Source organism: Eucyclogobius newberryi, unplaced genomic scaffold (assembly GCF_026437365.1).
Source record: "Eucyclogobius newberryi isolate DKJ021-1_F unplaced genomic scaffold, fEucNew1.0.hap1 SCAF_17, whole genome shotgun sequence".
NCBI classification, from domain to species: domain Eukaryota; kingdom Metazoa; phylum Chordata; class Actinopteri; order Gobiiformes; family Gobiidae; genus Eucyclogobius; species Eucyclogobius newberryi.
The window spans coordinates 4,575,595-4,588,824 of NW_027315801.1; the positions used below are offsets into that span (position 1 = coordinate 4,575,595).

The window sequence follows — 13,230 nt, forward strand, 5'->3', positions numbered from 1 at the left end:
CAACAACAACAACAACAACTAAGTACAGGGATGTGGCTGGGGATATGGGATAGGTGAAAACAGGAATGTTCTGAGCACTGGTGTCTCAGTTGCAGGACGATACAGGATGAACTCAAACATCAATCCATCCAAATACAACTTTGAGTAAACTGAATATGAGTAAAAACAGTTGTAACAAGGTTAAAAGCTCATTTAAGTCGATGTTGTGTTACATGTCGTATGTTATTAACCTGGCATAGACGTCTTCGTGCGGGACGAGCTGTTGGGCGATGGGCAGTTGGTACAGGTACAGGACCAGCAGGTGTCCTCCGCTAAAAATGGCCATCATCACACACAGAGCGCTGAAGAGGAGCAGGCTGATGGAGCGACTGAAGATCCACCACCAAACTAGGCCCAGAAACGTGCCAAAGTACAGGCTGGACGTGAGCGAGGGGAGGATGATACCTGCACATGCACACACGGGTAAACGGTCAGAAAGAAGAGGTTAGAAGGAATGTGAGAACAACCGTTATTTGGGTTTTGTTACATCCCTTAATAAATTATTACTGACTATCTTCAACTATATGAAAAGACGTCCCTCAAGCAGCATGTGTTTGTAAAGATATTACGCATTATCCTGACTTCTTTATACAGTAGTCTTTGTTAATATAACAGAGCCTTATTTTTGTTAGTAAACCTTTTCTGCAAAGTCTGAGAGCTAAAAATGTGCTTGATTGTGCAGTCGAGCGGCAAGATTAAAAGGGAACTGTGTTTCCAGAACTGTGGCAAACATTTAAGTTTGCGGGACTGTTGCATTCCATAAAGTTATTGAAACATTTTGAATTTAACGTTGAACTGAAAACAAGTGTGATATCAGTCTTCACACGTTTAAAGGTTGAATGGACGATTTTTTAAACCAAAATCTGAGTCTTATTTCCTCGTGGTGTGGACTGCCCATTAGTCCTGCCACGTATCAATCATAAAACGCACCTACCGCTCACCTGCAGCCGCGTGTGGCTCGTCCCCACGAGCAGCACGGTTCCGCGTGCTATCATAATATAGTTCCCTCAGTGTACGGGGCAAAATGAAGACGGAGAAAGAGAGTTCGAGCTGACTCATAAGAAGACGGAAATCTACGGGAGACGAGGGATGCGATGCAATCCGTCGCGCTAATAAACAAATGCACGTGAGTGTTGTATCAGTCCGTACGGGGGAGTGCGCATGCGCACTTCCGCCTGAGTTCTCAAATCACCGAAAAATCGTCCATTGCGCCTTTAACTTTTACATTTTTCTAAATCTTTATGGCAAATATGAACGAGAAATTAACTTCCGGAACTTCCATTGTCATTTATACACGTAGTTATTGCCTTTTTATATCATGATCAGGTAGGCACTTTAAACGTATGCATGATTCATAAAGAGATCTGTAGCGTCACCATCAGGCCTCACAGAAATCAAGTTGTGCTTATAAGAAGACAGGGTGACTCTTTATTTCTAGTAAAGCTTGAGAGCGGTCACTTTAAATCACATTCAATCATAATTAAGATGCTGTATTTGGTAACAGGATGTCTAAGTGCTTGATTGTGTTATACCTGCGAGTCCCAGGAATAAAGTAACCACCACTTTCCCGGCCGTGTTCATGATGGCAGACAGCAGCAGCTTCAGCCCCGCCGCAAACACCAGGAACTTCTGGACAAACTGAGGAGGTCCTGTCTGAGTCGGGACGGTGGTCTCCTCTGAGCTGTCAAAGGACGAGTCCTCCGAGTCACTGTCCTCCTCGGTCTCTGTGTCAGAAGTCTCCACGTCCTGGAGGAAAGAGAGAAAGGATAACATTGTGTCCCATGCGCTGGCAGCCTTGAGTTCATCAGCGATTCCTTTGGGAACATCTTTGGACAGAGGCCGAGCAGCTCTGGAGCCCATTTTTTAAAAGGCAAACAGACTTTTCTTGACTGAAGGCTACACTTGTGCGTGTGAGATGTAGAGTGTGTGGATTGTCTGCCCGGGAAAATAGTTTTTAGCTGAGTCAGGCCCAATCAATGATTTTCCTGCACAATAAAATAAAATGAAATGGGAAAAAAATCAACTATTATTAGGGCTTGCAATCATATCAAAATCACAATTTCAATGGACGTCATTTGCAAATTTTTGAAGCACCATAATACAATATCCAGTCTTATTCTGCATAAAAACTGCTAACCCTGATGTTTAGTTCTGTACAATGAAATACATGTGATTATTTTATTAGTTTGTCAGTTCATAGGCCTATTTCAATTGTTTCATTCATTCTCCTGGACGTGTTTAATATGTGAACTTTGAACAGAATTCAATTGTTACAACATAGTCTATCTAGTGAATCTAGTGACAATCGCAAATAGATATTTCTCCCAGATCATGCAGCGCTAACTAAAAACCAACAAAAATCCAAAATTGAAACCATTGTCATAAGATGTATTGCCGAATTTGCTAGTACACCCACACTGTCCTGCCACTTTAAAACAGTGTCAGATTCATACACATTCTTTACATTAAACTGAGCACTGATGTACCTTTAGCCTAAAGTTGGAGCTGGTGTGCTTACCTCTGGATGGGGATTGGTAATGCCATTGTCATGGAGACTGATTTGTGGAGCAGGGCGAAGGAGCTTTTTACAAAGTCTCAGGATGAAGAGTGTAGAGACCAAGAGGCCAAAATCAGGAGCTAAATATCGCACCACGTCACCTGCTCCCACCAAACTGAACCTAATAAACAAAAGATCCAGTATCAAAAAGAAAACTGAAATGAACTATTGAATAGTATAAGTGTATATATAAGTATATTTCAAATACACAGACGGAGACTCACCGTACAATGCCAAAGTGGTACAAAATATCTTCCCAGGGACCACTTCCTGTTTTTAATTACATGTAACACACAGTTTAAACACACATTTATCAAATGTATCAAAATATGTATTAACTAGAGGTGGGCAATTTTGACAACAAAATTAATATACATATTTCTTTGCATTGTACTGTACCACATAGTCCCAGTAAAGTTTTTGATTGAGACAAAGAAAAATAGATTGTTGCTCCACAATAGTATATTTTATTCAGCTCTTTATGCAGCCTTTTAAAATCGTTATGGATGATTTACTCGATATTCTAATGTTGCATTTCTCCAATTCAAATATGATAACTTTTTCAATATATCTTCCACCTCTATTTTTGATCATACACTTAAATTCTTCTTGAAAATGTTGAATGGTTTAGACTTTTCTCACATCACAACGTAACAGAATTGCTCCATATCGACCTGCTCTATGTTGTTGTGAGGCGTCTCTGAAGTTACAATACTTTAAAGGTCCCATAACATGCTAAATCGACTTTTCAGAGCTTTTAACCTTCTTACATTGCTATTTGTGCTTCATATATGTTCCCAGAGTGTTTTTTTTATTGATTGATCGCAGTTTTTAGCTACATTACAGACTATTTCCTTTCCGTGAATCTCCAAACTGACGGGCGGTGGCTGCAAGACCGTGTCATAACCACAGGCACGCGTCATCATCCCCCCTCTCCACCCCCCTACGCCTCCCGCCTGCCCCCTCCCTCCTCCCGCCCCCTTCCCCCCGGCTCCGCGCTGGCTCCAGGCTCGTCTCCCCATACAAGCCCCGGAGTTTTTCTGCTTCGATTTACGACGAAACACGGCTCAAAGAGGCCCAAAACTTCATTAATGATATCGCAATCTTTACTATTATCACAATGGTGAAGGTTTATGTGGCAGTTGATGCAGCAACCGGGAAAATAAATGGAGAGAACTTCTATCCGATACCGAAAAACCAGGAAATAAGAGCGCGATGGACATAAGACTTTTTATATATATATATATATATATATATATATATAGATCTATAGATATATCTGTTCTGCGCACGCTGTAGAATAAACACCAGATTTATTTAGTCTCAAAGTAGTGTTGATCTGAAGTTCTATCGTTTCTCACTCAGTCGCTCGGAGCGGCGCAGCGCGGAGCTAACAGCTGTGGGGCAAACACTACGTCACGGGTGGGCGGGGCACACACGCGCTCTGAGACTACGTCACGGGTTGGGCGGGGCAGCCAGATCGCTCTTCGCAAGGGTGGGGGCGAATATCAAACCAAGCCGTTTGCATTTCCGGGTTGGTGAGAGGGTCCAAGGTCTGGGTGATATTTCTTAACTATTATGTTAAGGGTGTTGCACAACCCTTATTATTATCAATTATACACTTAGGATAGACTACGAAACGTGGAAAAAAGCATGTTATGGCACCTTTAACTTGATATACATTATTATAACGCCTGTATACCTTTTGCAGGGATGTAAGCAAAGGGGATTTGCATGAAGCACTGCAAAGCCAAGAAGGTCACACTGGTGTAGATGATTGTCCGGAGGAACTGCCCAGTGCTGCCTGAGCAGACAGACATGAGGTGAGACACAAAAGCTCTTTCTTTCACATCTTTAAGCTTTATAGGGTTCAATGTCTGGCACCAGTTTGTAGAGTGCGTTATGTCCAAAAAGTAACATCAATTAAAACATCTAGCACTGAAATAGCTGTAATCAAAGGTTTTAAGTGTATTAAGGTTAAGGTACTTTATTCAGGTACTGTTTAAGGTTAAGAAATCTGTCCCCTGCATTTGACCCATCCTTCAATGCCACCGGGGACCCATCTCCAGATCTTTTGTGCTGGGCTTTGTCAGGACGACCATAGCTTGAGGATTTGACCTGTTTGAGTTGATGGGGGAAACGGAGTGCCCGGAGGAAACCCACCCAGACACGGGGAAGAACATGCAAACTCTACACAGAAAGGCAGGGCCAACCTTCTTGCTGTGAGGCAAGAGCGCTAGCCACTCTGCCACTGCGCCGCCACGGTGTGTGTATTATAGCATCAGCAAACAAACAGCTAAAGAAAACTACTGCATGATTTTTGCATAAATTCAGAGCTGTATTGAGATATTTCTGCAAACATTTTCAATCACAATAGCACGTCCATGTGATGAGATTTAAACACATTTTCATTCAAGTCATTTTAGTTATTTCTAATTTAATCCTTTAGTCTTAGTATTTGTTTTACAGTTTTACAGTGTTAAGTGTAATGCCTTCTCCAACTAAATAACATCCAACTGCAGAAGTATCTTTTGTTTCTACTTAAATCATTTTGATTTGTGTACAAATTCTGTATATACAATTAATGCCATTATTAAGTAAAAGCTTGTGAAGTAAATGCGCAATAATTGTATTTTAAATAGCAGCATTTGACTGTATGACTGTGTACTCTTTGCTCTACTATAGTAATCTTTCAGATCAAGTTTCAAGCATTAATAAATGGCTCAACATGAGCTGACCCAGCAAATGTGTTGTTGATGCCTTGGATTTTTACTAAAAGCTTTGTTTCACTTAAACCTCTCTGCTTCCCAATAAGAGTCACATCAGCTCACAAAAAGTTGCGCGTCGGACGCACACAGGATGTACCCGGCGCTGGCCACTTAAGGCTTGCAGAGTGGGATCATATTAGGCCAGTGAAGAAGATAACTGCGGGAACGATGGGGCTTTCAAAGACGCTGGTGAAAGCCCAACGTTTTTTTTTTTTTTTTTTTTTTTTTAGATGAACGGTAAACGGGAGAGAAAGGCTGTCAAAACGCTGAGCCAACATCTTTTAATTCCTCGCTGTAATTACCAGGCCATGTATAATTGATTTGACCACATCCCCTTTTACTAAGTACGCAGAGGAAGAAGTTCAGATACTTTAATTCACCTAAGGATGGGATCGATATGGAAAGACACGTAAACATAGACAGGCAGCAAACAACATTTTATATTTTTAGCAGAATGAAAATGTAGTAGAAAGGTTATTTTGAATTGGGGAACTATATAATGAACAAATTAGGGCTGTAGACCTTTGTCGTTTAATCAATTAATTGGTCGAGGGTGTCTTGATCCACCAAAATGTTGATTAGTCAATTTGTTTTGCTTGTTCAGGGAATTTTAAAGGATTTATATTCACAGCAGCTTTTTACTGAAGAAATTCAATATATTCTATATAATATTTGTAATGGTGTGATTTTGGGTGCTCTTTGTGAACAGATACATGGTCAAATCACAGAGATATTTAATGCTTTTCCCAAAGGTTTTCCTTTGGGAGTGTCCACAGAGCCGCGGCGCGCGGCCGAAACTGCCATGTTATTTTGTGCCGCGGCTCCTGAAACTGCTGCGCTATTTGACCGCTCCGTTTTAGACCGCGCCGGGTTAAGGTTAGGGTTAAGGTTAGGGTCAGGGTTAAGGTTAGGGTCAGGGTTAATGTCAGGGTCAGGGTTACGGTTAGGGTCAGGGTCAGGGTTAGGGTTAAGGTTAGGGTTAGGGTCAGGGTCAGGGTTAGGGTTAGGGTTAGGGTTAGCCATGAGGCTATATGGCAGTGCCGCGGTTCCTGAAACTGCTGGGGCATTTGACCGCGCCGCGGCTCTGCAGCCACGGCCTTTTCCTTTTGCCTTTTAGTTCACCAATCTATGCACAGAGCATGTCGTTTTTTAGTCAACTACAGCTTTAAGATTAATTACATATTACAATATACATTATATTCAAAACGTTCATTATAGCATTGTATGACGTTATTAAAAATGTGTTTTGTTTTAAGACTAAATAATTTCGTCTGCTAACGATTATTTCCACAGTAGTTTTGATCAGTCGACAGTCAAACAATTATTTCTATTGTACATTGAGATTATTTTAACACATTTTTACCAAACGAAAATTGAAATAATGCGACTGAAGGCTTTTAGATATAGAATGTGTATTACAGATGAAACCAACGGCATTGCCATTAAAGGTCTTTTCACGTGTGTTTTAGAGTCTGTATCGTCCAGAGAAAAATGACAAAATACGACTATTATTATTTTTCATAGTCACAATAATCATACGTAGTAAATTAATCACTGCAGTCCTTTTGCTGACTGTTTCTTAATGCATGTATTGGTTTTATAGTGCATGATGTGTGGGTGAATAAATGGACACTGTGACGGTCTTATGTGCCTAGGCATGTATAGAAACGTATGGGCCCCGCAACAGTGTAACCACGTTTACGCTGTTCAGAATGTTAAGGCTTGAACTTGGGGATGTCACAAGTTTCCTCACCTTTCAGAGAGGCCAGAGTGGGGTTCGGCAGCAGCGGCACAATCAGCAGGAAGATAAAATACACCACTGACAGGCCGTTGTATCGAAATGAAGACGCTGAAAATAAAACAGGTAACGTGGAACTCTGGAACTGTTTCACCTCAAGCACATAACCAGGCGGCCTTGTCCTGTAGCCTCGCAACAACTGTCCGTACACATTATGCATTTCTTATTGGATTAAACAACCCAAGAGCCGTCCGCCAACAACATCTCAGAGTCCTTCCAGCAATCAGACAAAATCTACTTGCACAGGCTAACAGCAAACGCAAGTAAAAAGGGCTCTAAACTACAACTAACAATTATTATAGTAATTGATTAGTCCAGCAAGTATACTTTTGATTACTCCATTAGCTGTTTGACACAAAAGGCCTGTGAATAAGAGATTTTTACTAAATTTTCCCCGGATAGAGCTGAACCGAGGACGTCCAGGTGGAGATTATTTACAGATGAAACTATATTTTCATCAAAAACACACAATTTACTAATTTGCCATCTTGCTCTGAGTAATTGCACCTCTTCTCTCAGATCATGGCATGTTTCGAAGTCTGTGTTTACCAGTTAACCATTATTCCATAACTTGATTCATTGACAAATATTGTTATAATTGATTAGTTGCGCATTAATCCATAAACTTGTTGCAGCCCTACTTTACACACCAGATTTGTCACTTAACATTTATCATACATGGGCAAGCAAAACGTTATATTTAAGTGTTTTAAAAATCATACAAAAACTTTAAACCCGTTCTCCACTGGTATTGCAACGACATATGTTTATACTGTTTACTTTATTTAAACTTAACTGGCATGTATTAACCACAAATTAACACCCTTAAAAAGCATGCAACCTTTTTTATCGTTAGGTCTCCAAAACTCCCAAACTGTGTGCGCGCAGAAAAAACTCTGACTCACCTGTCAGCAGCAGCAGAGGCAGCAGTAAGTTATAAACCATTCCCACTGCGAGGTCCCCCGCCATCTCTTCTGCGCGTTTCCCCCCTCCCCAAAAAAAAACTACATCAAAACCTCTTGAACGTCACGGGAATCTCTACGAACGCCTCTGAAATCAGCGCCGCCTGGACCGCGGCATCTTTCGCCAAGTCGAAAAGGAGAGACAGACCTTTGTCCAAATGTGTGTGTTGGTGTAGTGGATGCCCTCTCTCTCCTCTCCCCAGTCACGCCCTCTGCACTCCCTCTCTCACCTCTCCCCCTCTCTCCACCTCCAGTCGCTCTTTTTCTTGGCTTTAATGGGTTATAGCTGAGCATCTCTGAGCAGTATCGAGTCTAATGTCACTCGAGAGGATACACGCTGTCTGTAAAACACGCTTTAAAATCAAGCATCTGCACCAAAATACTACAGAAAAGGGGTTTGTAAAAAAAAAAAATGTTTATCTATCAGCAGCCGTGCCGACACAGTGCTTCCGTGACCAGCAGGCTCATCATATTTGCACTGTGAGGTGAAGGGAAATGTATCTAATATTTATGGCCGTGAGGAGGCCATTAAGAGCTGGTGTGACTACAAATGATCAATGCTAAAACCGCGGGGATCAAAAGACATTCTTCTATCTTAAAAATAAACAAAACAAAATCTATTTCTCTCAAGAAAGCGCCCTGAAATCATTCTATATGTTGAATTATTTATTTTGTCCAACTGCGGCCAAAACAACATTGATTATCCCACTAAAGGGTTAATAATTGAAGAAGTTGCACCCAAAAGACTTGGCAGTAGTTACCAGTACGTCTCTTCTTTTTAGAACTATTTTACACACGGAACTAATCATCTGCCTTATTCTAACCCCGACGGGACTGACATCCATAAACCTCCTCTTTGGTCTTCCTCTAGTCTAGACCGCCTGTTTCCTGGCAGCATTACCTTCAGCATTTCCATGCAAATATATTCACTCTACCCCTCTGTACTTTATCCAGCCTCTCTGACTGTGAACATCCAACGTGAACCATCCATCTACCTTATTTTCTGGATTATAAGTCGCACCATTTTACATAGTTTTGGGTGCGATTTATACTTCAGAGCAACTTATATGTGATATTATTCGATATTTTCACACTGACAACCACAAGAGGGCGCTCTAGGCTCTAAGCCACACAGAAGAAGAATCTGCACTTCCTTTACCTCTGGAGTTTGTGGAGTTGTTTAGAAGTGACACAGAGGAAGAAGAATTCAATGGATTTAGTGATTTGGGGTAAAACTGATGCTTTGGTAAACTTGTTAGCATGTTCTTTATGCTATAGTTATCTGAATAACTGTTAATATGATACGTTAACATACCAGACACTTACCACAGTTCGTTGTCTGTGGGTCATGTAGCGGAAGGTGTTAGCGTTAGCATACGTACACCTATTCATCATGTTCTTTTATCTTTTATTATTTAAAATTACATTTCAAGATTAAATGTCTGTTCTTGGTCTTGGATTTGATCAAATACATTTCCCCCAAAAATTTGACTTATATGCAGTACGACTTATATATGTTTTTTGCTTCTCTATTATGCATTTTTTTTGGCTGGTGCAATTTATACTCCTGAAAATACAGTAATAAAACCCATCATTATCATGAATAAATGTTAATATTTTTAGGCATTGTAATATATCTTTAATCGATTGTAGAGTCGTATCCCTGGAACCTTTCCTCGTTGTTTCACATCATAACCACAAACTTAAGTACAATTTATTGGCATTTTTTGTAAAAGACACAACACAAAGTGGCACACAATTGTGAAGTGAAGGAAAATTATACATGATTTCCAGATATGTGCAAAGATAGTCAGCCTTTTCCCTGAGTGCAACCAGTTTGATTGAATATTGACCTAATGATTAAATGGAGTAGAACTGTATGTAATCTCATCTCAGGATAAATGCAGCTGTTCTGAGAAGACCACAAAAGTTTGTTACGAGAATGTTGTGGAGCAAACAGCATCATGAAGTCCAAAGAACACACCAGACAAGCAAGGCAAGTTTATTTATAGAGCACAAGTTGAACACAAGGCAATTCAAAGTGCTTCACACAACATGACAAAGGTGCATTTAAATCATAAAGACATGACAGAAATCACAAAACATTTTAAGACATAAAAAAGAAGAGTGTAAAGAAAATAATTTCAGTCAAATGTCCTGACTCTGGACATCAGCAGGAGGCCGGTCCATGTTTAGTCCTGACTCTGGCACCAGCAGGAGGCCGGTCCATGTTTAGTCCTGACTCTGGCACCAGCAGGAGGCCGGTCCATGTTTAGTCCTGACTCTGGCACCAGCAGGAGGCCGGTCCATGTTTAGTCCTGACTCTGGACATCAGCAGGAGGCCGGTCCATGTTTAGTCCTGACTCTGGCACCAGCAGGAGGCCGGTCCATGTTTAGTCCTGACTCTGGCACCAGCAGGAGGCCGGTACATGTTTAGTCCTGATTCTGGCACCAGCAGGAGGCCGGTCCATGTTTAGTCCTGACTCTGGCACCAGTGGGAGGCCGGTCCTTGAGGTCCTCACAGTCTGAGATGATTCATATGACACTAACATATCTGAGATGTACTTTGGTGCTAGGCCATGGAGAGACTTCAAATTCTTTTGTTCAAATTTTACTCTGGTGTTGAGCAGAGATTCAGCAATCTATCATAATCTTAAAACATTCACTGCATTAACTGTCGGATCATGTGATTGCAAACTCATCCAATGAGCCACACACATGCCTCATGCCAGCCTGTTTGAACTTAAAAATGAGGAAAAAGAGGAGGCTCCTTGTTTATCAGTAGATGAATGGAGCTTCATACGATAGCCCTGACACCAGCTTGTCCGGCCAGCCAAGTCTAGTTATATGGGCACTAGCTGTGTGGAAATGTTCTTGCATCCCCTTCGTCCGTGTGCTAATAACACGTACAGTATTTTAACAAGAACATAGACTAGAGCTTCCCTGATCAGGGACTAACTCAGGATGATCATATTTCTCTTTTAGACCGGCATGATGGCCTGGTTAGCCAGTCTGGACAAAAGACCCCTCAAAATCCTGTCATCACAATGATCAAACTTCCAGAATGGAGGAGAAGAACATCTCAAATTTTCAATGATAAACTGACATCAAGTAGAAATGTCAGTTAGTTTTTTTCTTTTATATAGTATGTAAAAATAAAAATTTCTTTCTCCCAAAATGTGATTAAGCTTCAAAAAAGTATAATTTGTGCTAAAATATGTAATATATCTCGAGTTAAAATGAGGGGATCAGCATTTCATTATCTCCCATTAAATAAACAAATAATCCATCCATCCATCCATCCATCTTCTGCCGCTTTATCCGGGGCCGGGTCGCGGGGGCAGCAGTCTGAGCAGGGACTCCCAGACTTCCTTCTCCCCAGACACTTCCTCTAACTCCTCCGGGGGGATCCCGAGGCGTTCCCAGGCCAGCCGAGAGACATAGTCTCTCCAGTGTGTCCTGGGTCTTCCCCGGGGCCTCTTCCCGGTGGGACATGCCTGAAACACCTCCCGAGGGAGGCGCCCAGGAGACATCCGAAACAGATGCCCGAGCCACCTCAGCTGGCTCCTCTCGACGTGGAGGAGCAGCGGCTCTACTCCGAGCTCCCCCCGTGTGGCCGAGCTCCTCACCTTATCTCTAAGGGAGCGCCCAGCCACACGGCGGAGGAAACTCATTTCGACCGCTTGTATCCGCGATCTTGTTCTTTCGGTCACTACCCAAAGCTCATGACCATAGGTGAGGGTAGGAACGTAGACCGACCGGTAAATAGAGAGCTTTGCCTTTCGGCTCAGCTCCCTCTTTACCACAACGGTCCGATGCAGCGACTGCATCACTGCAGCCTCTGCACCGATCCGCCTGTCGATCTCACGCTCCATCCTTCCCTCACTCGTGAACAAGACCCCGAGATACTTGAACTCCTCCACTTGGGGCAAGGACACCCCACCCACCTGGAGAGGGCAAGCCACCTTTTTCCGGTCGAGAACCATGGCCTCGGATTTGGAGGTGCTGATTCTCATCCCAGCCGCTTCACACTCGGCTGCAAACCGTCCCAGTGCATGTTGCAGGTCCGGGTTTGATGGAGCCATCAGGACAACATCGTCTGCAAACAGCAGAGATGAGATCCTGTGGTCCCCAAACCGGACACCCTCCGACCCCTGACTGCGCCTAGAAATTCTGTCCATAAAAATTATGAACAGAACCGGTGACAAAGGGCAGCCCTGGCGGAGTCCAACATGCACTGGGAACAGGTCTGACTTACTGCCGGCAATGCGAACACAGCTCCTGCTCCGGTCATACAGGGACCGGACAGCCCTGAGCAAAGGGCCCCGGACCCCGTACTCCCGGAGCACCCCCCAAAGGACACCCCGAGGGACACGGTCGAAAGCCTTCTCCAGATCCACAAAACACATATGGACTGGTTGGGCAAACTCCCATGAACCCTCGAGCACCCGATGGAGGGTATAGAGCTGGTCTAAACAAATAATGTAAACTAGAATAGTTACGTGTCCAAAATAAAGCACAGAGAAGTGACATGGACCATATTGGGTAATGGTAAATGTCCTCTGTATTAAGACGTAGTATGGGTGAGTTAAGATGGGATTGGATCTGTCCTTGATCCTGGTCCTGGAACTTCCTGCATTTGAACAGAAGGAGAGACTGTCATGTCAAGTATGTATGTTCTGCTGATCTGAGGGACTCTCTTTGCCTTTAGGTTCTGCTTCTGGTTTCTCTTTCAGTGCGAGAGTCAGAACAATCAGCGCAAACGGATACATGTATTTTTTCCTTGACCTTACTATTTGGATCAGGACCGTTAAGACAGTACAATACTGAAACACTTACTGTACATGACTTTATTTCCTTTAGTGATTTTTATACACAAGTGGCTATTGACTGAATACTTTAGATAGCCTGTTTCAGCATCTCTTTGAGGGGAGCGTTTATGAGTCTGCAATACTTTTATGACGGCTGTTAATCATTTGCGCATAACATGATGGTCTCTGTGTGGCATGTTAGACACCAGCTTTGACTTATTTATAAAGTTGTAATGGGCTTTTACCCCATCACATTACTTACACCGTCCTGCAAACGTCCCTATACAACATAATC

General features: G+C 42.5%; 1 protein-coding gene across 1 annotated transcript in view; it reads right to left on the reverse strand.

The window, feature by feature from the left end:
* The window catches only part of LOC140362556 (piezo-type mechanosensitive ion channel component 2), a 45,076-nt gene extending 36,945 nt beyond the window's left edge, over positions 1-8,131 (reverse strand). The window contains exons 1-7 of the mRNA XM_072448638.1: positions 8,068-8,131; positions 7,118-7,324; positions 4,299-4,400; positions 2,821-2,866; positions 2,558-2,717; positions 1,572-1,785; positions 231-444 (exon numbers count right to left, since the gene is read on the reverse strand). Coding sequence (XP_072304739.1) covers positions 231-444; positions 1,572-1,785; positions 2,558-2,717; positions 2,821-2,866; positions 4,299-4,400; positions 7,118-7,324; positions 8,068-8,131 — 1,007 coding nt within the window. The remainder of the gene's footprint in view (positions 1-230; positions 445-1,571; positions 1,786-2,557; positions 2,718-2,820; positions 2,867-4,298; positions 4,401-7,117; positions 7,325-8,067) is intronic.
* Positions 8,132-13,230: the final 5,099 nt, after the last annotated feature.